The sequence below is a fragment of the Euleptes europaea genome, chromosome 4 (genome assembly GCF_029931775.1).
Source record: "Euleptes europaea isolate rEulEur1 chromosome 4, rEulEur1.hap1, whole genome shotgun sequence".
In the NCBI taxonomy this organism is placed as follows: Eukaryota; Metazoa; Chordata; class Lepidosauria; order Squamata; family Sphaerodactylidae; genus Euleptes; species Euleptes europaea.
The window spans coordinates 4,659,067-4,685,761 of NC_079315.1; the positions used below are offsets into that span (position 1 = coordinate 4,659,067).

A 26,695-nucleotide genomic window follows, 5' to 3' on the forward strand; every position below is an offset into this window, starting at 1 on the left:
AATCAAACGGTGCGATATCTGTTTTGATGGAATATTGAATTTCATGTATGCAAAACATTGTATGTTTGATAACTGTGCATGAGCAACTAGCATCACAGAATGCACGAGCAATTGTAGAGGCTATGTTCCTGTGCCTCTGGACAAGTCGAAACCGTGGCCCATGTATTGCTACACTGTGAGCATGGCTCACCCTTACGGGCACAGATCATTGAACCCCTTTTGAAAGATTGCCCTGGTGGCACTGATAAGGAGCTAGTTAGATTTCTTTTAAATGACAGCTATCCTCAGTAGTAGAAAAGGGCAAGAGTCCAGTAGCACCTTAAAGACTAACAAAAATATTTTCTGATAGGGTATGAGCTGTGGCTCACAAAAGCTCATACCCTACCAGAAAATATTTTTGTTAGTCTTTAAGGCGCTACCGGACTCTTGCCCTTTTCTACTACTGCAGACAGACTAACCCGGCTACCCACTGTGAGCTATCCTCAGGTTACTGCAGGGGTTGCTAGCTTCTTGGGACTTATTTTCAAAAAATTTAAACCTTGTATATGATCTAAGGAAGAGACTTGTTCAAAATTGTAAAACCTCCTTTTAACCTCAATATGTATTTATTTATTTTTATGCCAATAAACGTCTGATTTGATTGCAAGTTTAGACGTGATATGCTTTCAGACTACAACGACACTGAAAAGCACTTGTTTTCGGTCCTATGTGCTGATAAATTTGCAATACTGCCCATTGGCAGCACAAATTTTCTCGTTTTGATCACCTGGAGGTTGTGTGTGTGTGTGTGAAATGCCGTCAAGTCGCTTCTGACTCATGGCGACCCCATGAATCAAAGTCCTCCAAAACGTCCTCTCCTTGACAGCCTCGCTCAGGTCTTGGAAACTGAGGGCTGCGGCTTCCTTTATTGAGTCCGTCCATCTCTTGTTGGAGAGATCCTCTTTTCCTGCTGCCCTCCACTTTTCCTAGCGTTATTGTCTTTTCCAGCGACTCTTGTCGTCTCATGACGTGACCAAAATACGACAGCCTCAGTTTAGTCATTTTAGCATCTAGGGTCAGTTCAGGCTTAATTTGATCTATAACCCACTAGTTTGTTTTTTTGGCAGTCCACGGGATCCGTCACACTCTCCTGCAACACCACATTTCAAAGGAATCTATTTTCTTCCTATCAACTTTCTTCACTGTCCAGCTTTCACACCCATACATAGTAATAGGGAGTAACCTGGAGGTTGGCAACCCCCTATTCCCTCCTTGGGAGAGCGCCGCGCAGGCGCAGCTGGGCCCTCGCCACACTGCCACCCCCGCCCCCACTTCCGAGCCTCGCAAAGAAGCGTCCCCTTCGGCCGAGGGAGGGGCCGCGTCCCACTTCCGGCGCGCCATTTCCTTGTACGGAAAAACTCCCCCCCTCGGGCGCCGCCATTTTTGGCGTCATTCCGTCGCCCGCCTCCCGGCCTCTCCGGCGAGGGCGGCGCCATGTTGCGTTACGGAGGGGGTGGGGGGACGGGTCCTGGGCCCAGGCGGCGCCCCGCCCCTCCCGTTTAGGCGTCTTCATAAAATGCCCGCCCGACGGCCCCCTTCTTTATTTTTCCCGCTCCAAGATGGCGTCGATGCGCGAGAGCGACACCGGCCTGTGGCTCCACAACAAGCTGGGCTCCACCGACGAGCTGTGGGCGCCGCCCAGCATCGCCTCGCTCCTCACCGCCGCCGTCATCGACAACATCCGCCTCTGCTTCCACGGCCTCTCCTCGCCCGTCAAGCTCAAGCTGCTCCTCGGCGCTCTGCACCTGCCCCGGCGCGCCGTCGACGAGGTGAGGGCCCGCGGGGGCGGGCGGCGGCGGTTGCCACCTCCCGGCGGGGGGGGCTCCTGGAGACTCGGGGGAGGGGAGGCGGTGGGGGGGAGGGACGTAAGAGCATCCCATGCTGGATCAGGCCGTGGCCCATCATGTCCGGCGGTCTGGCCCTGGAGAGGATAGGCACGCATCACGACTAGTAGCCATGGACACCCAGTCTCCTCCATGAACACGTCCAGTCCCCTCTTCGAGCCTTCCAGGTCGGCAGCCGCCGCCACATCCTGCGGCAGGGAGTTCCACACGTTAACTTCTGTGTTAAGAACCTAAGAAAGGCCCTGCTGGGTCAGACCCAGGCCCATCAAGTCCAGCAGTCTGTTCACACAGCGGCCCAACCAGGGGCCTCCAGGAAGCTCACGAACCCTGTCGTGAACCCTATTGGCAACTCTGTCCATGAACATGTTACCTCCCCTCTTCAGGTCTTCCAAGTTGGCAGCCATCACCACATCCTGGGGCAGGAAGAAAAGCCCTGCTGGGTCAGACCCAGGCCCATCAAGGCCAGCAGTCTGATCACACTGTGGCCAACCAGGAGCCTCCAGGAAGCCCACAAGCAAGACGAGGGCAGCAGCATTTATCCTGCCTGTGCTCCACAGCACCTAAGATAATAGGCCTGCTCCTCTTATACTGGAGAGCATAGGCATAAGAACATAAGAAAAGTCCTGCTGGATCATGACTCCTAAAGCCTTCCAGGTTGGAAGCCATCGCCACACCCTTGGCTTAGGGAGTTCCACAAGTTAACTTCTGGGTTAGGAACCTAAGACAAGCCATGCTGGATCAGACCCAGGCCCATCTAGTCCGGCAGTCTGGTCCTGGAGAGGATAGGCATGCATCACGACTAGTAGCCATGGATAGCCCTTTCCTCCACTCTGCTCTTAAAAGCCTTCCAGGTTGGCAGCCATCACCACATCCTGGGGCAGGGAGTTCCACAATTTAACTATAATGCCACAGAGCCTACCCTCCAAAACAGCCATTTTCTCCAAGTGGTTGAGCATCTGCTTGGCATGCAGAAGGTCCCAGGTTCAATCCCTGGCATCTCGAGCTAAAAAGATTGTGCAGTAGGTGATGTGAGAGGCCTTCAGCTGAGACCCTGGAGAGCGGCTGCCAGTCTGAGTAGATAACACTGGCCTTGATGGATCAAGGATTGGATTCAGTAGAAGGCAAGGAGAAGGGACTGTAGTCGAGAGGTAGAGTGTCTGCTTGGTGTGCAGAAGGTCCCAGGTTCAGTCTCCAGCATCTCCAGTTAAAGGGACCAGGCAAGTAGGTGATGGGAAAGACCTCAGCCTGGAGAGCCGCTGCCGGTCAGAGCAGACAATACTGACTTTGATGGGCCTTGATGGTCTGATTCAGTATAAGGCAGCTTCATGTGTTCATATGTGTTGTCTGGAGATCAATGCAATTCCAGGGGGTCTCCAGGCCCCACTGGGAGGTTAGCAACCCTACGAAGGGGGAGCTGTTCAGGTCTGTTGGAGGAGAAGGAATGCAAAACCTAGCACCTGAACGGCTTTTGTTTCTGCAGAATTCAGGAGTTGTGGCTGTTGGAAGCTCACGTGGGAGGAAATGTTAGATCCGAGTCCAGCAGCACCTCAGAGTCAAACTGGAAAGCTCCCTCCCTGAAAACTCTTGTTCGCCTCCGAGGTACTCTTGTGCTCGAATCTGGCCTTGAATCCAACTGATGCAAAAAAACTGGAGTTGACGCGAACCTGGTGTGTCTCTGTGGTTTTTTATCTGTGGTTTTTGATTTGAACTCAGAACCAACGGGTTGAAATTAAATCAAAACAGTTTCCAACAGTCAGACCGGTTCCTCAGTGAGACAGGCTTCCTCGGGAGGGGGTGAGCTCTCCTTCCCTGGAGGTTTTGAAGCAGAGGCTAGATGGCCATTTGTCAGCAATGCTGATTCTATGACCTGAGGCAGATGATGAGAGGGAGGGCATCTTGGCTATCTTCTGGGCATGGAGTAGGGGTCACTGGGGGTGTGTGGAGGAGGTGGCTGTAAATTTCCTGCCTTGTGCAGGGGGTTGGACTAGATGACCCTGGTGGTCCCTTCCAACTGTTATGATTCTATGATCTTGAACCATTTGCTGTTTAGGCATGGGCAACCGAGATCCAGAACTGAGACTATTAGAAATTGGCAGCAGCAAAAATTGTTTATAGGCATTATGTTGATGGCTTGAAATGGCCGAGCTGTGAATTTGCATGTCAGATTTCAACGTACAAATCTAAAAGTGGAAAGCGTGTTGACTTTTGCAAAATGCTACTTCGGCTCGACTTGAGACACAATTTGTCCACCTTCTGCCTTCTTTGTGAGAAACTTGGCAACCAGCAAGGATCAGGTGGAACCCCTAGCCAGAGGTCCGTTGGTGTCTGTTTTTCCCTCTGTTGTGTCCCTGTGTGTTTAGGCCAACTTGACACTTTAATTTCCTGTGTGCATTTCTCTGCCCCCCCCCTCCCCAACCTTTTTGTCTTGGGGATGTTGAAGGTCCAATTTGATGTCCCTCTGAGGGAAGAAAAACGTGTGTGCCCGGTGGTGGGGAGGGGCTGTGGCTCAGTGGTAGAGCATCTGCATGGCCTGCAGAAGGTCCCAGGTTCAATCCCCGGCACCTCTAGTTAAAAAAAGAAAAGATTGGGTGATGTGAAAGACCTCTGCCTGATAGCACTGCTACTCAGAGTAGACAGTACGGACCTTGATAGAAGAAGAGTTGGTTTTTATAGGCCAACTTTCTGGGAGGGGCTGTGGCTCAGTGTTAGAGCCTCTGCTTGGCATGCAGAAGGTCCCAGGTTCAATCCCTGGAATCTCCAGTTAAAGGGACTAGGCAAGTAGGTGATGGGAAAGACCTCTGCCTGAGACCCTGGACAGCCATAGGGAGGGGCCGTGGCTCAGTGGTAGAGCCTCTGCTTGGTATGCAGAAGGTCCCAGGTTCAGTCCCCGGCATCTCCAGTTAAAGGGACTAGGCAAGTAGGTGATGTGAAAGACTTCTGCCTGAGACCCTGGAGAGCCGCTGCCAGTCTGAGTAGACAATACTGACTTTGATGGACCGAGGGTCTGATTAAGTGTAAGGCGGTTTCATGTGTTAAATTTATATGTGCAGCTGAATCAAGTTCTAATGCTTTATTTATTTTAGACTGTACCCCAGGCATCTTACGCTTCTGCTGAAATTGTAAGCTTAGTTGTCAGGAATACTGTTGATGTCCCTCTGAGGGAAGAGACATGTATCTGCCCTGTGGTGGGGAGGGGCTGTGGCTCAGTTTGTGGAGCATCTGCTTGGCATGCAGAAGGTCCCAGGTTCAATCCCAAGCATCTCCAGTTAAAGGGCTAGGCAGGTAGGTGATGTGAACTACCTCTGTCTGAGACCCTGGAGAGCCGTTGCCAGTCTGAGTAGACAATACTGACTTTGATGGACCAAGGGCCTGATTCATAGAAAGCAGCTTCATGTGTTCATTTGGGGAGGGGCTGTGACTCAGTGGTAGAGCATCTGCTTGACATGCAGAAGGTCCTAGGTTCAATCCCTGGCATCTCCAGTTTGAGTAGACAATACTGACTTTGAAGGGCCAAGGGTCTGATTAAGTTTGGGACTGGCACACCCTTCTGAGAACCTCTTCTGCCCCGAGGGCCAATTTGGGTCAGGGAGCAGGTGTGGTCAGAGCACAGCTACATCGGCTGCCAGTCTGTTTCCCTGTTCAATTCGGGGAGGGGCTGTGGCTCAGTGGTAGAGCGTCTGCTTGGCATGCAGAAGGTCCCAGGTTTGATCCCCGGCATCTCCAGTTAAAGGGACCAGGCAGGTAGGTGATGGGAAAGACCCCTGCCAGAGACCCTGGAGAGCCAGTACCAGTCTGAGCAGACAGTACTGACTTTGATGGGCCAAGGGTCTGATTCAGTAGAAGGCAGCTTCATGCATTCATTTAAAGTCCCATTTGAGTGTGCTCAGGTGTGCCCAACTCTGGATAGGATTGCTCTTTTAGGATCTGTAGCTGTTAGGGGGACAGACCAAGAGGGTTTTGGAACAGGGCTCTGCTAAGATGGTTGAGATGTTTGACCGCTAGTAAAGTTCAACCTGTTTCCATGAATAGTGCTAGTTTGAGTAGTTGTCCCAATAGCTCCAGAAAATGTATGGTCAACCATTGCCACTTTGTTCAAATCCATGGAATTCTGGAGGTGAGTTGAGGAGGAGACTTGAAGGGAGGAGCTATGGTTGAGTGTTACAGCATGCAGAAGTTCCTAGGTTCAATCCCTGGCATTTCTAGTAACAAGGTTATGGGAAAGAGTTCTGCCTGAGACACCCTGGGGAGCTCACGCCAGTCAGAGTAGTCAATGCCCATCTTGACAGGTCAATGGCAGCTTGAGACCCAGGTTTGATTCCCCACTCCTCCACGTGAGCAGCAGAGGCTAATCTGGTGAACCGGGTTGGTTTCCCCACTCCTCCACATGAAGCCAGCTGGGTGACTCTGGGCTAGTCACAGCTCTCTTCGAGCTCTCTCAGCCCCACCTACCTCACAAGGTGTCTGTTGTGGGGAGGGGAAGGTGATTGTAAGCTGGTTTGATTCTTCCTTAAGTGGTAGAGAAAGTCGGCATATAAAAATCAACTCTTCTTCTAAGTGGTAGAGCATGCAGAAGTTCCTAGGTTCAATCCCTGGCATCTCTAGTGAAAAGATTATGGGAAAGAGTTCTGCCCTGGGGAGCTCACGCCAGCCAGAGTAGTCAGTGCAGATCTTGACTGGCCAACGGCAGCTTCATTTAATGTGACTGGCAGTGCTGGGTATTGACTGAGAATCTCTTTGAGAGCTATAGAGCTTTGCTTTAATCTATTTGCTGCAGAGTAGAGGATTATGGGCCTGACCTGGATAGCCCCAGGCATAACTCAGAAGCTAAGCAGGGATGGCCCTGGCCAGTATTTGGATGGGAGACCACCAAGGAATGCCAGGGCCATGACATATGAACATGTGAAGCTGCCTTATACTGAATCAGACCCTTGGTCCATCAAAGTCAGTATTGTCTACTCAGACCGGCAGCGGCTCCCCAGGGTCTCAGGCAGAGGTCTTTCACATGACCTACTTGCCTAGTCCCTTTAACTGGAGATGCTGGGGATTGAACCTGGGACCTTCTGCATGCCAAGCAGAGGCTCTACCACTGAGCCACAGCCCCTCCCCGTGACGTGGAGGCAGGCAATGGCAAACCACTTCTGAACGCCTCTTGCCTTAAAAACCCTACAGGGTCGCCATAAGTCGACTATGACTTGGCGGCAAAATATTTGCCCTGACCTGGATAGTCCCAGGCTAGCCTGATCTTGTCAGATCTCAGAAGTTAAGCAGGGTCGACCATAGCAAGTATTTGGATGGGAGACCTCCAAGGAGGTCCAGGGCCTCTACACAAAGGAAGGCAGTGGCAAACTACCTCTGAACTCCTCTTGCCTGGAAAACCCTATGGGGTAGCCATAAGTCAGCTGTGATTTAAAGGGATGGGGGAAAGGATGAAAGAGTGTGTCGCTAGGTTGCTTGCCTTGTTTTGAACAAGTTACTTCAAACTACACTCAAGCTCCCTTAAGTCCAGCAGTGGTAATTTAAGTAGTAATGATTATGGCAGCATATTCACAACTACCTCCCCCCCACACACACCCAGCGACCCCAACTCCATGCCCAGATGCCCTCCCTCTCGTGATCTGCCTATAGAATCAGCATGGCTGACAGATGGCCATCTAGCCTCTGCTTCAAAACCACAAGGGAAGGAGAGCTCACCACCTCCCGAGGAAGCCTGTTCCACTGAGGAACAGCTCTGTTAGAAGATTCTTCCTAATGTCTAGACGGAAACTCTTTTGCTTTAATTTCAACCCCCTTGGTTCTGGTCTTTCTTCAGCAAATTAGTTTGTCGGACATTCTTTGCCTTCTCGCCCAGATATAATCAACTGTGTCTGGCCATCTGAGCACAGCTTCACTTACAAGTTTGGAAGAAGGAAAGGTGAAAAACTTCACTCTCAAAGGAAGAAGAAGAAGAGTTGGTTTTTATATGCCGACTTTCTCCACCACTTAAGGGAGACTCAAACCGGCTTACAATCCCCTTCCCTTCCCCTCCCCACAACAGACACCCTGAGAGGTAGGTGGGGCCAAGAGAGCTGTGACTAGCCCAAGGTCACCTGGCAGGCTTCATGTGTAGGAGTGGGGAAACGAATCCCGTTCACCAGATTAGCCTCCGCCGCTCACGTGGAGGAGTGGGGGAATCAGACTCAGTTCTCCGGATCAGAGTCCACTGCTCCAAACCACCACTCTTAACCACTATACCATGCTGGCTCTGTTGCCAGTCAATTCACACATACACATGAAAACACATGAAGCTGCCTTATACTGAATCAGACCCTTGGTCCATCAAAGTCAGTATTGTCAACTCAGACCGGCAGCAGTTCTCCAGGGTCTCAGGCGGAGGGCTTTCCCATCACCTGCTTGCCTGGTCCCTTTAACTGGAGGTGCCGGGGATTGAACCTGGGACCTTCTGCATGCCAAGCAGATGCTCTACCACTGAGTTATGGCCCTTCCCCTTCCTGTGTCTGTAAATCTTGTGGATCCACAAGATAGTAACAGCAGCATTTCTCCGGTTTATCAGATGACGACACACTTAGAACTTGGGATTGGAATGGTTCTCTGCAGTGTTGCAGAGTACAAAACATCTTAAGGAATTTGACCCGGGAGTGTAATCTGTGACTCTGCGATTCAAAACATGGTGCCAAGGTCACTTTGCAGCAGACCTTGTGTTTCCTCTTGGTCTACACCTATTTCAGCTCCTTCCATCTTCTACAGCGTGTGAAAGAATTTCTTTGGAAACGTGTCAAATAAAGCAATAAACTAAGCTCTGAAACAGTAGAGATGCTGGTGCCAAATTGTGCAATTTTTTAAATCTGCTAATGCATTTTATGTTAAAGCACTAACATACAGGTTTGCTGAGGAAGTAAATATTGCTAACATACAGGTTTGCTGAGAAAGTAAATATTGCATCAATATATCTAATTCTCAGCGTAGTTAAATCTGTGGATATTTAAATCCAAAGACTGGAGCCAAGAGCAGACACGACAGACCTTTCTACAAATGCCTCAGTTTTGCAGAAAAATCTGAAATCTAAAAAAACCCACCAAAATTTACAACAAAACAACACATTGGGGGTTAATCACCCCAGTAATAGAAACTGTGCCTGTAGCCTTAAGAAACAGATACCCTCAGTTCAAGTTGCCATTGCTAGGCAGCCTTCACGCCTTGGTTTCTGTCAGTAAAAGGCAGGTGGAAGGGACAGAGCCCTTTCCAGGGCTGTTCTGGCCTTTGAGGGACAACTGATTGGCTCATACCCAGCAGCAACCACTGGGCAGCTCGATGCCACGCAACTTGCAGGGCTCTCCCAGGTCCAGCTGCTTGCTCCTGTTCAACAGCAGCCACCCCATGAAAGACAGTGTGACCTATGGTCGGATAGTAGTTGGTCCTGAGGGGGGTGGAGTTGACTGGGCTGTTCAGAGAGGAGAGAGAGAGGAAGGGGTGAAGAGACTGCGGGGGGGGGTTACTGTGGAGAGCGAGAGAAATCTGTGTTCTGAGTGGAAGTTATTAGCCTAAGTGGCAAGTGTGGGAAATAGGCTTTTGTGGCTAGGTCTATTTTAGGACAGCTCAGGCTGGCCTAATCTGGTCAGATCTCAGAAGCTAAGCGTAAGGCAGATGTGACTTGACGGCAAAACAACAACACAATGCATAGTTAAATTGTGGAACTCCCTGCCCCGTGATGTGGTGATGGCTGCCAATTTGGAAGGCTTTAAGAGGGGAGAGGTCATGTTCGTGGAGAAGAGGGCTATCCATGGATACTGGTCATGATGCATACCTGTTCTCTCCAGGATCAGAGGAGCAGACCTGTTATATCAGGTGCTGTGGAACACAGGCAGGATGGTGCTGCTGCAGTCGTCTTGTTTGTGGGCTACCTGGTTGGCCACTGTGTGGACAGACTGCTGGACTTGATAGGCCTGGGTCTGATCCAGCCTGGCTTTTCTTATGTTCTTAGAGAGAGAGAGAAAGAGAGAACGAGAACAGTACCTATCTGAAACCATTACGCTTACGAACCATACTGAAACTGTTGTGCTGTTAAACTTCTAAATATAAACCCTATTTATGCTTGAGAGAAAACAGCTGTCCGGCTTAGAGTAAAGGGTCCCCTTTTACCTCAGAGGCACCTGCACGCGCTGACCATTCTGTCGCTCTACCAAATACAACAAAGCCATCCTGTCCTTTGGGTTCAACTAAGAGCCTTTGGTGGCAGGGAAAATCTGCACGGAGTAGAGAAAGTAGGTTACAGGTCTCCAAATGAAGAAGAAGAGTTGGTTTTTACATGTCAACTTTCTCTACCACTTAAGGGAGAATCAAACCGGCTTACAGTCCCCTTCCCTTCCCCACAACAGACACCCTGTGAGGTAGGTGGGGCTGAGAGAGCGCTAAGAGAACTGTGACTAGCCCAAGGTCACCCAGATGGCTTCATGTGGAGGAGTGGGGAAACAATTCAGTTCACCATATTAGCCTCCACCGCTCTTGTGGAGGAGTGGGAAATCGAACCTGGTACTCCAGATCAGAATACACTGCTCCAAATCACTGCTCTTAACCACTACACCAACGCTGGCTCTCTGCTACACTACGCTGGCTCATGAACAAATAAATAAAATGCAAAGCTTTTAAATAGATTTTCCATCATTGAAATGAGTGATCTGTTTAACCTTACTCTGGTGAAGGATTGCTCTGCGTGGATAGTTGAAGGTATGTTACCCTGGGGAGGAGCTGTGGCTCAGTGGTAGAGCCTCTGCTTGGCATGCAGAAGGTCCCAGGTTCAATCCCTGGCACCTCCAGTTAAAGGGACCAGGCAAGCAGGTGGTAGGAAAGACCTCTGCCTGAGACCCTGGAGAGCCGCTGCCGGTCTGAGTTGACAATACTGACTTCGATGGACCGAGGGTCTGATTCAGTATAAGGCAGCTTCATGTGTGTTCATAGGTTGATGCATTTAACTGCCATGCCAGAAATGTGAGGTTGAAGCCACAGAAACATGGCCATGTGGCAGTCTGCGTACAAGTCTCGCCTCTGTAGATTCGTGCCCCCCCGCCCCCGTTCTTAATAAATGTTCCTTCTTGTACTATTTTTTGCTGTTGCTAAAACAGCTCTGAGCGTTTCGAGGCTATTAACAAACTATCCGTGTATCTAATTTTCTCCTCTCCACCTTGTTTTGGCAACATCTCCTTTTGTGCTTTCTGGTTTCCCTTACTTATGGGGTAAGTCAGTAACCTCAGCTTGGGAAGTTCCATATTTGCAGTGGTTTGGAGCGGTGGACTCTGATCTGGAGAACCTTGTTTGATTCCCCACTCCTCCACATGAACGGCAGAGGCTAATCTGGTGAACTGGTTTTTTCCCCCCCACTCCTCCCCACGAAGCCAGCTGGGCGACCTTGGGCTAGTCACAGCTCTCTTTGTGCTCTCTCAGCCCCACCCACCTCACAGGGTGTCTGTTGTAGGGAGGGGATGGGAAGGTGATTGTAAGCCGGTTTGAGTCTCCCTTAAGTGGCAGAGAAAGTCAGCATATAAAAACCAACTCTTCTTCAATCGTTCCCTTGGGGGCTAACGGCTTGGGTGCCACAGGGCCGTGCATCATCTCCCATGTTGTTTAATGCCTGCGTGAGGCCCCTTAATGAGATCGTCCAAAGTTTTGAAGGAGTTGATATGCTAATGACACCCATGTATATGTTACTCTGAATAATCTTCCCCTCTTCGGCACTCTCTTGCCCTGGCGGGGTGTCTGTATGCAGTTGTCCAGCGGCTGAATGACATAAGAACGGCCCTGCTGGATCAGACTAAGGCCCATCCAGCTGGATCAGACCAAGGCCCATCAAGTCCAGCAGTCTGTTCACCCAGTGGCCGACCAGGTGCCTCCAGGAAGCCCACAAACAAGATGGCTGCAGCAGCATTGTCCTGCCTGTGCTTTGCAACACCTAATACATGCATACGTACTTTATTCTCAGTCATAGACTAGCAAGTATCCTACATAGTTAAAAATTGAATACATACATAATTAGATATGGAATAATAATATAAAAATAAAGTGTAATGGAAATTAGGAACGCATATAAACAATACAGATTCTGATCACAGATTGCAATTCCTCTAGAGCAAATATTTTCCATTCTAAAAATACGTGCCTTTTTCTGTATTCTCTCTTGCAAACCTATTGAGAAAAGTCCCTTCATGGTTGTAGCTCTGCCCACCCAGCCTTTTTTTTTTGTTGTTGTTGCAACAACATGCATTTATATGGTGAGGGGTCTGGAGACCAAGTCCTATGAGGAAAGGTTGAAGGAGCTGGGTATGTTTCGCCTGAAGAGAAGACTGAGAGGGGATCTGATAACCGTCTTCAAGTAATGGAAGGGCTGTCATATAGAGGATGGTGCTGAGTTGTTTTCTGTTGCCTCAGAAGGTCGGACCAGAACCAACGGGTTGAAATTAAATCAAAAGAGTTTCCATCTAGATATTAGGAAGAATTTTCGAACAGAGCAGTTCCTCAGTGGAACAGGCTTCCTCGGGAGGTGGTGAAGCTCTCCTTCCCTGGAAGTTTTTAAGGGGAGGCTAGATGGCCATCTGTCAGCAATGCTGATTCTGTGACCTTAGGCAGATGATGAGAGGGAAGGCATCTTGCCCATCTTCTGGTCACTAGGGGTGTGTGGGGGTGGGGAGGTAGTTGTGAATTTCCTGCATTGTGCAGGGGGTTGGACTTGATGACCCAGGTGGTCCCTTCCAACTCTAGGATTCTATTCTATGATGCAAACCCTTGAGTCGTGCTGTAAAGCGAAACTTAACGGGCTGAATGTGTTTGAGTAAAGTTTTCAGAAGCCGTCTCCGATTTGCTCTGAGCGTCTGCCACTCTTGATTTTGTTTCTTCTCCCCCTCTTTCTTTGTCAGATGAAAGTTGCCCTGGGCGACATTATCCAGCTCGCTACTTTGGATTCAGACCCCTGGGTCTTAATGGTAGCTGATATTTTAAAATCATTTCCAGATACGGGCTCCCTTAACCTTGATCTGGAAGAGCAGAACCCCAATGTTCAGGATATTTTAGGGGAACTGCGAGAAAAAGGTAAGCGCCCATTCACGTGACGTGTCGTTCTTTCGTTTGCTCAGTAAATATCGGGTTGGGGTGCAGTCCCCGTGTCGTCATACGAAGTGGGATTGGTTGCTTCATTTTATAGCAGGGATTCCCAGCATGGCACCCATGGACACCTTTCCTGGTGCCTGCCAAATTTTTAGAAAGTGGGCGGTGCCAGGTGGGGCATTTGCCTGGCAAAGCTTCTGATTGGCCATTGAACATTTGATTGGCTGTGCAGATTTTTAAAACCATTGGTTCAGCAGCAGCTGCCACCACTGCTCAAGCATCTTCGCCGAGTGAGTGACAGTGAGTTGCGGCAGCCATTGGGTGCCTGGTTCTGCCCCTCGAGGCAGCCATTTTGCAGGTGCACCCACAACGCTGGGTCAGAATTTAAAGGTGCCCCGCAGGCTCAAAAAGGTTGGGGACCCCAATTTATAATCTGCCTTTTTCGCTGAGACTCATAGATTGGAGCTAAAAACAACTCCTAGAGCAACAATATAATACATACTACCAGCAGGTATTCTTTGGTAATTGTAGACAAAACTGGAACATGTTGTACTAAAAACATAGTGTAATACAGACAGTATAGGACTCTGACCCGCAGTGTACTTATTTCGTTGCTCGTTTTCTGGAGGCTGCAGAGAAGAGACGAAGGGAGGTGTTTTTAGAGATGGGTCTTATTTAAGTTTTATGGTTCAAGACCTCGGTCTAAAAACGGGGGTGGGGAGAGAAAGAAAAGAATATAGACAGTAAAGCAGGAGCTACAAGATTGGGGTGAAAGACTATTGTATATAAGAATGTAGCAAGGCTAGATTACAAAATTAGGGGAAAAAAACAATGCAATAAACGCAACACGATATATACAATTCCGCTGACATTAGCTGCAGCCTCAATTCACTTTATAAAAATGCCCTTTCGGATAATTCCGTTTCACGTTCTGCAGAATAATAGAGGCTTGGGAGCCTTCCTTTTCTTTCCAGGCAGGCCATTCCACCAATTGGGAGCCACAACAGAGAGGGTCGGGGAGCAACCGTAGGGTGCCACCCTCAGAAGGCTTTGGACAGATGAATGATTTTACAGCAAGCCCTGTTGGGAGAACTAGCCCTGCCAAAGCTCAGTGGTAGAGCATCTGCTTGGCATGCAGAAGGTCCTAGGTTCAATCCCCGGCATCTCCAGTTAAAGGATATAGGCAAGCAGGTGATGTGAAAGACCCCTGCCTGAGACCCTGGAGAGCCGCTGCCGGTCTGAGTAGACAATACTGACTTTGATGGACCCAGGGTCTGATTCAGTAGAAGGCAGCTTCATGTGTTCATGTGTTCAGATGTGCATTGTGCAGGGTGTTGGACTAGATGACACTGGTGGTCCCTTCCAACTCTATGATTATTAAAACAAGATTGTTTACACTTTAAATATCGATGTGACTTGACAACAAAAATAAAGAAATAATATGATAATACCATCTATTGACTTTACATAGACGGTCACACAAAAGCGTTTACACGAGCCCATTATTTCTTACCAAAAGCTAAGCAGATTATAGACATGGAGTCCTCCTAAGAAAGTGCTGATAATCAATACAGATGCCAATATTTATAGGTTTTATTTATTTATTCGTTTATAGCCCGCCCTCATTCCCGGCTAGCCAGGCTCAGGGCGGGTAACAACCTTAGAATACATAAAACACCTCGATCATCCGTAAAAAGTTAACCACATCAATAATGCATTATAGTACAACTGTAAATAGATGGCCTTAAAATTCCCAGATGCCACCCTGTAACAGGATTTCCGCAGGTCACCCCCCACTGATGTCAGGAGCGGGGGTGGGGGGGAGGGATGGGGAGGCCAGTAACGGTGGATCTCAACTCGCGGCCGTCCTCAGTTACAGGCCTGGCGGAATAGTTCCGTTTTACAGGCCCTGAGGAACTCCTCGAGGTCCCGCAGGGCCCTGATGTCACCAGGAAGACTATTCCCCCAGGCCGGGGCCGAAAAAGCCCTGGCCTTTGTTGAGGACAGCCGCACTTCCTTCGGCCCAGGGACCACCGGCAGATCATTATTGGAAGAGGGTGACAACACTGAGCAGTCCCCCCTTGGCTGTGTGCGCATTCTTATTTAACCAACTGTTATAACTTCAAACTCCATACAAAGTTATCTGTATTCAAATACCATTTTACAATATTTAAAAAATCTATGCTAGTTCATTCTCGCTGCTTTGTACCACGCCAAAGACGGTTTTAAAATAACGACGATGAGTTTCTTGTCGATATGACTTATCCGTTGAGCTCCAACAAATGCATTCTCTTATGTAATACGGCTGTGCCAGAGGATCTACCCTTTCAGAGATCTTGTTTCAGCTCTGTTGGACGCTGGGCATGAGTGAAGTCTGGCGTAGAAATGGCTCATAAAGCATATTGCGTTTGTGCCTTAATATATATATTTTTGAAGGAATGTCGAGTTATTTACTTAAAATCTGAAACCTTTTTTCTGACTATGAGTTGCCGCGAGAACTCATTTCCTGTGTACCGTCTTACTTTGTGCGTAGTGAGCGAATGTGAAACTTCCGCCATGTTGCCGTTAGAATGCCAGTACTTAAATAAAAATGCCTTGACCACGTTGGCTGGACCACTGACTCCGCCCGTGAAACATTTCCAGCTGAAACGGAAGCCGAAAAGCGCTACTCTCCGGGCCGAGCTCTTGCAGAAGTGTAAGTTTCGGGCCGGGCGTATTTATAAACGCGAGCGCGCGGGGTGGTTCTTACTATGGTTCTCATGGGTATGTATTTACATTCTTTTAAAGGCGTACATAACATAGTTGCTCCATGCTGTTAAAAGCTGGAGAAGGAGGTTGATACCTGTGAAGGAGCCGGGTATGTTTAGGCTGGAGAGGAGAAGACCCAGAGGGGATATGATAACCATCTTCAAGTACTTGAAGGGCTGTCATAGAGAGGAGGGTGCCGAGTTGTTTTCTGTTGCCCCAGAAAGTTGGACCAGAACCAACGGGTTGAAATTAAACCAGAAGAGCTTCCCTCTAGACATTAGGAAGAAATTTCTAACAGAGCGGTTCCTCAGTGGAACAGGCTTCCTCGGGAGGCAGTAAGCTCTCCTTCCCTGGAGGTTTTGAAGCAGAGGCTAGATGGCCATCTGTCAGCAATGCTGATTCTATGACCTTAGGCAGTTCATGAGAGGGAGGGCACCTTGGCCATCTTCTGGGCACGGAGTAGGGGTCACTGGGGGTGTGGTGTGGGGGAGGTAGTTGTGCATTTCCTGCAGTGTGCAGGGGGTTGGACTAGATGACCCTTGTGGTCCCTTCCAATTCTATGATTCTATGAATGTAAGTTTGTGGCTCGAAATATTGATCTGGAACTACTGAAGTGGGAATTCACAGGGACTTGTGTAACACCAATCTGTGGTTGGTCACAGTGGTAGCAGTAGCACCATAGTTATTTATTTTTTTTAAGCGGGGAGGTGCTTTTAAAAGAAGATGGGGAAAATGGGCATGAGAAGTTTGTTATCTCCATTAGAAGTGTAGAAGAGGGCATTTTGATGGGCACGGTTTTCCCAGCCTGTTGAAATTCCCTCCTCTTCATCAAGAGCACAGCCTCCCCTTGCATCTGTCATGTTCTCAGTGAAGATTTAAAATTGGATCAGTAGTCGAGGCCTAGGAGCCCCGTGGCGCAGAGGGGTAAGCTGCAGTCCTGCAGTCAAAAGCTCTGCTCACGACCTGAGTTCGATCCCAACGGAAGTCGGTTTCAGGGAGCCGGCTCAAGGTCGACTCAGCCTTCCATCCTTCTGAGGTCGGTAAAATGAGTACCCAGCTTGCTGGGGGTAAAGGGAAGATGACTGGGGAAGGCACTGGCAAACCACCCCATAAATATAGTCTGCCTAGGAAACGTCGGGATGTGACGTCAACCCATGGGTCAGGAATGACCTGGTGCTTTCACAGGGGACTACCTTTACCTTTAGTTGTGGCCTAGCGATTACAAATCAGAATACATGCATGTCAGACTCCTAGGGCTGCCAACTCCCAGGGGCTTGGTGATCTCGCGGGATTTTAACGGATCTCCAGACAACGCAGATCAGTTTCCCTGGCGAAAACGGCTTCTTTGGATGGTGGACTCTGTGGCCTTCTACTCCACAGAGATCCCTTCCCAAACCCCACCCTCCCCAGGTTCTACCCCTAAATTCCGAGGAGTTTCCTGACCTGGAGCTTGCAACCCTACAGACTCCCAGGGGTCAGAACACTACTGTTATAGGTCTGAGTGTGGATTCATCCGATTATTGAGCACCATGGTCTTTCTGGATAACTTATGTGCTGTTAAGAGCACTGTTTATAGTTGATTGTGGGTTATCTTTCTAGCCAAGTACTGATGGAGATTATGTTTTTTCTAGCTACTGAAACTGCTCAGCAACTGAAGAAGACCGCGGGAGTGCCTTTCCATGCCAAAGGAAGGGGGCTGGTCAAAAAGATAGATACAACAAGTATGATTTATTTATTTTTTTGTTGCTACTAAAGAGACATATTATGCGTAGGCACAATTCATGCGTAAAGCTGCTATTTTTAGGGATGTGTTTACGAGAGTTCTTCAGCTCCCCAGTGTGCTTTTAACCACTTACATTATCTTTAGTAATTTAATTTAAAACATCTATTTCCTGACCTCGCAGGTAATATTGCAAGTTGTTACTGTCAAATGTTCACTTCCCCCCCATGCTAGTGAAATTGCTCATCTTTAATGTAATGGTTTTATCAGAAGAACTTAAGAAAAGCCCTGCTGGATCAGACCCAGGCCCATCAAGTCCAGCAGTCTGTTCACACAGTGGCCGACTATAGGAAGCCCCCAAACAAGATGACTGCAGCAGCATTTATCCTGCCTGTGTTCCACAGCACCTAATATAATTATATATAATATATTTATAATATGAACATAAGAACGGCCCTGCTGGATCAGACCCAGGCCCATCAAGTCCAGCAGTCTGTTCACACAGTGGCCAACCAGGTGCTTCTAGGAAGCCCACAAACAAGACGACTGCAGCCACATTATCCTGCCTGTGTTCCACAGCACCTAATATATTAGGCATGCTCCTCTGATCCTGGAGAGAATAGGTGTGCATCAGGACTAGTATCCATTTTGACTAGTAGCCATGGATAGCCCTCTCCTCCATGAACATGTCCACTCCCCTCTTAAAGCCTCCCAAGTTGGCAACCATCACCACATTCTGCGGCAGGGAGTTCCACAATTTAACTCTTGTGTTTGAAATTTAACCATGCCTGCTCGGCCTCTCGGCTATTTCGTTTCTCAGTCTTAAGCATATTTTCTTTTTGCTTTGTGGGCATGGCTATCATCCCTTTGGGTGTTTCCCAGTAACGGTGGTTTTAATCCCGTTTTCTGTTCCATGGACAATGACGACAATTGTGAATCTCTGTTAATTTGAATTTTTTTAGCACCGCTCAAAGGAATCCCGAAACAAGCACCATTCAGGAATCCCACCACCCCGAGCGTATTCAGCCCTGCTGGAAACAGAACGCCCATTCCTCCTTCGAGAACTCCTCTGAGCAAAGAAAGAGGAGTAAAGGTAGAGGAACTTACAAGAGCATTTGCTTTCCATCAGAATCAGAAGTGTGTTTATCATCTTTTGCAGATTTATGTGAGCATGTATGTTGTATATTTGGACGTATTGGGAGTTCACCTAACCTAAGAGCTTGCTCTCTGACCACCGTATGCGATGTGTGCAGTTATCAGCCTAGTAGAGCAGTATATGAGCGACATATACAAACCAGTATTACAACTAGAACCAATCTGACCACATGCCTGGTTTGATTTGAACTGCTTGTCTATGTATTTATCTGTAAATGTGTGCAGGCTTAACATGGGTTTTAATTAACCACTGATGAAGGCCCAACAGGCCGAAATGCATTTGGTGTGTGGTTACAGATATCAACCCTAGGAAATGCCATTGTGCTATTTTAACACAGGCTTCCTTGGGAGGTGGTGAAGCTCTCCTTCCCTGGAGGTTTTAAAGCAGAGGCTAGATGGCCATCTGTCAGCAATGCTGATTCTATGACATTAGGCAAATGATGAGAGGGAGGGCACCTTGGCCATCTTTTGGGCATGGAGTAGGGGTCACTGGAGGTGTGTGTGGGGGGGAGGTAGTTGTGAATTTCCTGCCTTGTGCAGGGGGTTGGACTAGATGACCCTGGTGGTCCCCTTCCAACTCTATGATTCTATGACTGTCAGAGGCCCATCGGAACAATCCATGCAATGACTTCTATATATTTGCAGTTTCTAACTATCAAAGAGCTGGAAGTGGTCAGTGCTGGCCGGGAAGCGAAAAGAAGAAGAAAGACTTTAGGTTGGTATTCGGCAGAACCAACTTTTTAAACTTTTTAAAATATTCAGTGACTAGGTGGGCAGATCTGTCGCTTTGTGTGTGCCTGGGCTTACTTTAAAAGCGGTGAGAATGGGTGTGGGGGGAGGCTTCTGAGAAGCGAGAGGAATTGGGGACTTGATGAGCTTGAGAGAAGAACGCTTCCTGATGGAGGGGCGTGGCTCAGTGGGGAAGCATCTGCTTGGCATACTGAAGGTCCCAGGTTCAGTCCCCGTCATCTCCAGTTGAAAGGACCAGGCAGTAGGGGATGTCAAAGACCTCTCTCTGCCTGAGACCCTGGAGAGCCGCTGCTAATCTGAGTAGACAGTACTGACTTTGATGGACCAAGGGTCTGATTCAGTATAAGGCAGCTTCATGTGTTCATGTGTCCATTTTTGGGCCGTAGCTCAGTGGTAGAGCATCTCCTTGGCATGCACACGGTCCCAGGTTCAATCCCCGGCATCTCCAGTTAAAGGGATCAGGCAAGTAGGTGATGTGAAAGACCCCTGCCTGAGACCCTGGAGAGCTGCTGCCGGTCTGAGTAGACAATACTGACTTTGATGGACCGGTGGTCTGATTCAGTATGAGGCAGCTTCATTTGTCCATGTGGTACATAGTCCAAGATGACAGAGAAAGGGGAACTGCTGAGCAGATAACGTGATCTGGAAAATGTGTGTTCTTCATTATCTCATGACAGAGAAATGAATAAAAAAAATTTTTTTTGTTGAATTGTCTGTTTATGGCATTTAAATATGTTTTTAAATAATAAAGAGAAGCATTGTCTGATAAAGGCCTTATATTTGGACATGCCTATCAGGAGACAACCAAAAAACAACCCTATGTGTTCTCTGTGGGCATGGAAACATGAATTCCTAGGAACAAAAAGACTGTATGTTCAGTTTGCATGTTTGCGGATAATGGGATCAGACCGTTGGCCAAAATGAAATCGTAAAATGTAGCATTTTTTTTCCTGTTAATTGAATAGATTCAAAAGTGGTGGAGAAACCAGCAAAAGAGGAAACCATTCTAGAAAATGCCACTCCAGATTACGCAGCTGGACTTGTGTCTACTCAGGTGGGGTTTTAACTTACATTAATATCTAGCATGCCAATCACTCTGTTCATGTGCACAGTTTCTATTTCACCAGAAATATCAGAGTAGACACGCATCTACGCTCACACAATTGACTTATTTTTGGATTAATAATTCTGTTTATTGTAATTTTGTTTATGTTATTTATAGTCCACATTTCTCAAGGTGGATTACATAGTATAAATCAATATGATCAACTGGCCAGAGGGGAAGCACAGCATGAGTATTAACATGTGACTTTAAAGGCCACCGCTCCAAACCACCGCTCTTAACCACTACACCACGCCTCCCTCCACCTTCACGGGCAACCCAGCCTGGTGAAAAGACTTTCCTTTCGTTCACAGAACTCCATTTAGTGTGGAGGCTTTTAGAGGCAGCAACAGCAGGAAAATATTTGAAACCTACAACAAAATCCACCAATTTAAAAATCAAAATGACATAGCTCAATATTTGTGCAGATTCTGGCCCCACCCACTTTCTAGAAACACCTGGTGGGCACCAGGAAAGGTATCAGTGGGCGCAATGGCACCCATGGGTGCCACGCTGGGGGACCCCGGCCTACATATTGCTGTTTAATTACTGGGGTGGTTTTGTAAATCCCATCTGAGAAAATTTTGACCAACACAACATTGTTTTGACCAGCCAACCTAAAGGAACCACATCGATCCTTGAAGCTGTTTTAAGACCATACATGTTTCTTTCCTCCCCCCTTTTTTTTTTTTTGCAGAAACTGGGAGCGTTGAATAATGAGCCTGCCCTGGCTTCCACCAGCTACCTTCCTGCAGCCCCCAGCATCGTGCCGTCTTCCTCTTACGTTCCAAGTTCTGACGCGCAAACAGGTAAGTTCCTGGATGGTGCGTCGGCTGGGCCCCTTCCTGGCTCAGTCAGATCTAGTCACTGATCCGCGCCTTAATTACATCCAGGCTGGACTACTGCCGTGCACTTTACTTGGGGGCTACCCTTGAAGAGTGTTCAGAGGTGACAGCTAGTGCAGAATGCTGCAGCTAGACTGCTGGTTGGGGCCAACCATCAGGTGCCCGGTACTACATAAATTGCACTGGCTACCGATTTGCTCCCAGGCCCAATTCAAGGTGTTGGTTTTAATTTAAAAAAAAAAAAATTAAAGGGGGGGAGGGGAGTTAAATTTAAAAAAAAAAAAAAAAGGTGTTGGTTTTGACCTTTAAAGCTCTACACGGCTTGGGACCAGGCTATCTGAAGGACCGTCTTCTCCCACGTTCCTGCCCGGGAGTTAAGATTGCAGGGAGAGGCCCCCCCATCCCACCAGCTGGGTGACCTTGGGCCAGTCACACCTCTCTTAGAGCTCTCTTAGCCCCACCTACCTCACCTGTTGTGGGGAGGGGAAGGGAAGGTGATTGTAAGCCAGTTTGATTCTTCAACTCCTCTTCTCCTCTTTTTCCTCCTCCTCTTCCTCCTCCTTCATTTTCCTCTTCTTTTTCCTCTTCCTCCTCTTCTTCCTTTTCCTCTTCCTCCTCCTGTTGTCGTGAGGCCATATTCTTAGGTATTTGTGGGAAGGGGCACAGGGTTGGGTGTCAAATGTCGTAAGCAGTTGCGCGGGTGAGCCCGGCGTCACTCTTGCGCTCAGCTGTGGATGACGGCCTGTCCTTTCCAACAGCCGGATCCGCCCGAGAACCCTTAGCAGCGAAAGAAGAGGCCGCCACGCCCCCCGCCGGCGCGGTCCCGACTCAGTTCCAGCAAAGGACGCCCATGTACAACAGCAACGCCAACTCGGTGGCGGCGACGCCTGCCTCTCCTGTGACCCCTCCAGCCACAGCTCCGGCGGTGCAGGCACCCCCGGCGGCACCACAGACTCAACAGGCGGCGCCAAAGAAAACCCTCCTTCTAACCGTAAGCCAGTGATGTTTTCCTGGGGGGTCACTCCGGCAATGTTTGCTTGGAATCTTCCTAGTAATGTGTATGTTAAGTGTTACATGCCCTCAAGTCGCTTCTGACTCGTGGCGACCCTATGAATCAACGTCCTCCAAAACGTCCTCTCCTTAACAGCCTTGCTCAGGTCTTTCAAACTGAGGGCCGTGGTTTCCTTTATAGCAGGGGTGGGGAACCTTTTTTCCGCCAAGGGCCCTTTGGATATTTATAACATCATTCGCGGGCCACACAAAATTATCAACTTAAAAATTAGCCGGCCAAGCCCCAAGCAGGCAGCTGCCTCAATGTTACCCTAAACAGGTTTGACCCTGGTGCTGTTGAGCCAATAACCACACCAAGGGGGCGAAAGAAATAAAAGTTTATTTCTGTGCATGCAAATAAGGTGCCCCCCCCCCAGCTCAAGGAGCTGTTGAGGAGAGAAGCACCCCGTCACTCCCAATCACAAACCATATATAGCATCTCATTTCCTCCTTCCATTATACATATTTGGAAAGCACGTTACTAATTGGCACATCTACTCATTATTATTCAAGCAAGCGTACAGCTTACTATCTTGTGTAATTAATCTGCCACTGCGATTGCACAGCCCTCCTCGGAGTAGGACCACTTTCTAACAAGAGGTGTGTTCTGGCCTCGTTTACGTCACCAGCAGCCCATTCCTAAGGAGAGTTACTCCAGTCTAAGGAATGGAATGGGCAATCCAATAGGATATGTTCCATTGAGTCGGGGACTCCAGCGTTGCAGGCACATAATCGGGCATTGTGAGGTGTACAAAGAAACCTGCCATAAGTCACTGCTGATGGAAAGGCGAGTATCACTTATTTCAAAGAACCACGAAACGTTGGCTTGGATTCTTAAATGGGGTGGGGGGGAACCGTGGCAAGGATGAGGCTGTTGGTTTGCTTGTATTTTTTAAAAAGTTCAAGTAGAGAAAGGAGGGTCAACGAAGGATTCTGTGTGAAGAATTAATCTCAAGCACATGCCAATGTGGTGAGAATTGAAACTCTCTGAAGGCCTAGTTAGGAATTCTGGGGGTTTTTTTGCTGGAGGACTAGGAAAGTTGGATTTCGCTGATCTAAAAATCAGATTGTTAGATGCTAAAGTGATTTCTAGCAAGTCTGTTCACTGACTGACTGTTTCTCCTTTTTTTTTCTTTTCCCTTCGGATGTTCCCTCTTGCAGAGGGAACAAACGTACGCAGCACAAGAAATGTTCAAGACCGCAAACAAAATCACAAAGCCAGAGAAGGCGCTTATTTTGGGATTCATGGCAGGCTCGAGAGGCATGTATTAAGAACTGAGAAAATATTTCGCTGCTTTTGTCAGCGCTCCCCAAAATGTCCAGGTTTTCCAATTGGGGATGGGGGGGGGGAGAAAAAAGTCATTGGGGAGAATACCTTGTTTTCTGAATTTTTCTGGGACATCACATCTCTGGAGGTGAAATATGACTGCAAACAGTTGATTCCAGCGCACTTAAAAACCACTCTGTTTTCAGCTGTGGAAAATTATTATTATCGTTATTATTAGTTTTATTAATTTATTTTGCTTTATATTCTGCCCTCTATCCAAGCCAAGGCTGGGACCAGGGTGGCTAACATAATTAACAACAGTATAAAACCATATACAATAAATAGATCTTAAACATTTAAAACCGGTTCCTAATAGTTAACTAATTGCATAAACTAATTGCATAATTAAGCTAGTGGCGCTCATCTGTAGAGCATAGGGCCACGGTGGCCCTGAAGGGGACAGTCAGGGCCCCCAAATTAATGTTGATAAAAACATGGAGGGGGTAGGGTTGCCAGCTCCAGGTTGGGAAATACCTGGAGGTTTTTGGGGCAGAGCCTGAGGAGGTCAGGGTCTGGGGAGGGGAAGGTCTTCAATGCCATAGAGTCCAATGGCCAAAGCAGCCATTTTCTCCGGGGGAACTAATCTCGGTCGGCTGGAGATCGGTTGTAATAGCAAGAGATCTCCAGCTACCACCTGGAGTTTGGCAACCCTACTCCTAAGCCACGTCGCAAACTGCTCCCTCACCTTTGTCTGTCATTACGGTGGCCAACTCTGGGTTGGGAAATACCTGGAGGTTTTTGGGGCGGAGCCTGAGGAGAGTGGGGTTTGGGGAGGGGCTTCAATGCCATAGAGTCCAATTGCCAAAGTGGCCATTTTCCCCAGGGGAACTGATCTCTATCAGCTGGAGATCAGTTGTAATAGCAGGAGATCTCCAGCTACCTGGAGGTTGGCAACCCTAAAGGAGGGGTTAGGGTGGCTGGCTCTGTTGGTAAACCCTTGCTGCCCTCAACCGTAGGCCTGGCGGAACATCTCCGTCTTTGTGGGCCCAGCTGCGCCTCCCTTCGCTGAGCTCCTCTGGCCTTTTTGCCTCCGCAGAGAACCCGTGCCAGGAGCAGGGCAATATCATCCAGATCAAGCTGAGCGAGCACACGGAGCAGCTGCCCAAGGCAGATGGCACTGGGAGCACTACCATGCTGGTCGACACAGTCTTCGAAATGAACTACGCCACCGGCCAGTGGACCAGGCTAAAGAAGTACAAGCCCCTGACCAACGTCTCCTAAGCGGCCGCTGCGGCCGGACATGGACCGGGCGGGCCAGGGACCGAGCCCGCGCCTCCGCCGCGCAGCTCGGCAGACCGACATTCCTGTGAAGGCTTTCTTTTTAACCGTCAAACGGCTAGCCGTGGTTGGCTCGGATAGCAGAAGAAAGATCGCAAACGACTGTGCTTTGCTCTTTTGTTTAAGGGATGTGTGTGTGTGTGTGTGTGTGTTGGGGTGGGACGCAGCAGGGATTCAAGATGGCCGAAGGAGCAGAGGTTAAACGCATCCGCCCCCTCTGAAAGAAGCTCTCCTCCAGAACTTTTGGGGGAAGTGACCAAAGGGAAGGACGGGGTTTTTTACGGTAGCCCCGTGCTTTGTGGAGTCCAGCCCTGGCTTTAGAAATGGCCGCTGCTGTGTTTGTAGTTCTTTTCTCTTCCATAGTTGACTGAACGTGACAAAATGTATTGTTGCATTTCCCCCTCCCTGCTGCTAGCGATTTTACCAGTTATTGGGAAAGCGGGGGTGGGGTCCCTGGATTTTGCATAAAGCAGTGGGGAGGGGGCAGAGGCGGGCACACACTTCACACTCTTTGTTAAAAATACGGCTAACAGCCGGACGCATACTGAGGCATATACAAAAAACGATTCCCAACAGCCCAAGCAAATAAAAATGCAATAAAACAAGAGTGATCCTTCAACGATGCTACACAAATTGATCCTTAAAACCCTCGCTATGAAAAAATCTTGTTTTTTTAATCTTATCGTGAAGTTATCTGTAACCACCTGATCAAACAAATTTTGCCGGATTTTAATAGCGGCGGCACGAAACTCAGCCGTGTCAACGGAGACCCCTAGGATTTTCATCTGTGAGCAGCACACGCTTCACGCACTGCTCAGTGGCAAATATGCACACTCCGGCTCGGTCCGCACCCTCCTCCCTGGCCTGCGTGCTCGCGTCATATGGGGCATCTGCCAGTTACATTTTGACACGGGCACTCGAAGGCAATCCGGAAAGCATGCCGGAGACCACCAGGTGAAGTTTTCCGTCTCAGTTCTTCAGCTGGGCAGGCGCCTTCAGCATTGACGCTAAATGCGGTTTAAATCTGCTCGCTTTCCAGGCGGTGCTTCGGTTAGCTCGCTTTGGGTTTTCAGGGCCAGCCGGGGTTATCTTTTACGTAGAATCTGGGCCCTTGGCACGTACCAGAGGGGCTGGTCTTCAGCGCAGTGCTGTGGGACTTCCTTGCACCGAGGCTTCCTTTAACAAAGAAAGGCTTTCTTCCGGTGGGGGAGACTTCCTACATCCTATTTCCCCGTTGGAGGAAGACTTAACAGCAGAGCACCACAGGATCTATCCAGGTTCCTCTGTCCGCGTTGGAATGCTTGGATGATGGGTCAGAGTGACAACCGAATGATTCCTCCCAGATTTGCCCAGGGTTAAATTAGTCACCTCTTGGTGGGAAACGGTTATGCAAACTGGATTTAGCAGGGTGACCGTTTGGCTGCCCGGCCTGCTTCAAAACAGGGTTTTTCCCTCTCAGTCCTTCTCAGGGGGAGAAATTTAGGAATATTTCCCCTTAGAACAGGTTTCCCAGCTGCTGTGGTGTTGCAAACGGCTGTTCTGTGGGACCTCTTAACGTTGAAGGACTGGGCAGGTTCCATACATGAATAGATAGAATTGCATTTCCTTCTTTTTGTTTCCAGGGATTGCGCGAAATAGGGTGGAATAATAATAATAAAAAATCTGATGTTGGAAAGTATCCTGTAGCAGTTGTATGGTACCAGAAGTCTTTGTGCTTGGCCAGGTTTAAAATGGAGGGTGGGGGGTTGG

General features: G+C 48.6%; 1 protein-coding gene across 1 annotated transcript; it reads left to right on the forward strand.

The window, feature by feature from the left end:
- The first annotated feature begins 1,594 nt into the window (after positions 1 to 1,594).
- On the forward strand, positions 1,595 to 24,889 carry NELFA (negative elongation factor complex member A). Its single transcript, XM_056848870.1, has 11 exons — positions 1,595 to 1,808; positions 12,785 to 12,956; positions 15,505 to 15,666; positions 17,351 to 17,440; positions 18,402 to 18,532; positions 19,240 to 19,309; positions 20,310 to 20,398; positions 21,144 to 21,255; positions 22,050 to 22,282; positions 23,503 to 23,602; positions 24,705 to 24,889. The coding sequence occupies exons 1-11, from the start codon at positions 1,599 to 1,601 to the stop codon at positions 24,887 to 24,889; spliced, it is 1,554 nt and encodes a 517-aa protein (XP_056704848.1). The 5' UTR covers positions 1,595 to 1,598.
- Positions 24,890 to 26,695: the final 1,806 nt, after the last annotated feature.

Coding starts and splice junctions, on each gene's coding strand:
- NELFA (XM_056848870.1), top strand. CDS start 1,599: ATGGCGTCGATGCGCGAGAGCGACACCGGCCTGTGGCTCCACAACAAG. Junction 20,399..21,143: donor CTGGACTTGTGTCTACTCAG/GTGGGGTTTTAA, acceptor TTTTTTTTGCAG/AAACTGGGAGCGTTGAATAA. Junction 23,603..24,704: donor ATTCATGGCAGGCTCGAGAG/GCATGTATTAAG, acceptor TTGCCTCCGCAG/AGAACCCGTGCCAGGAGCAG.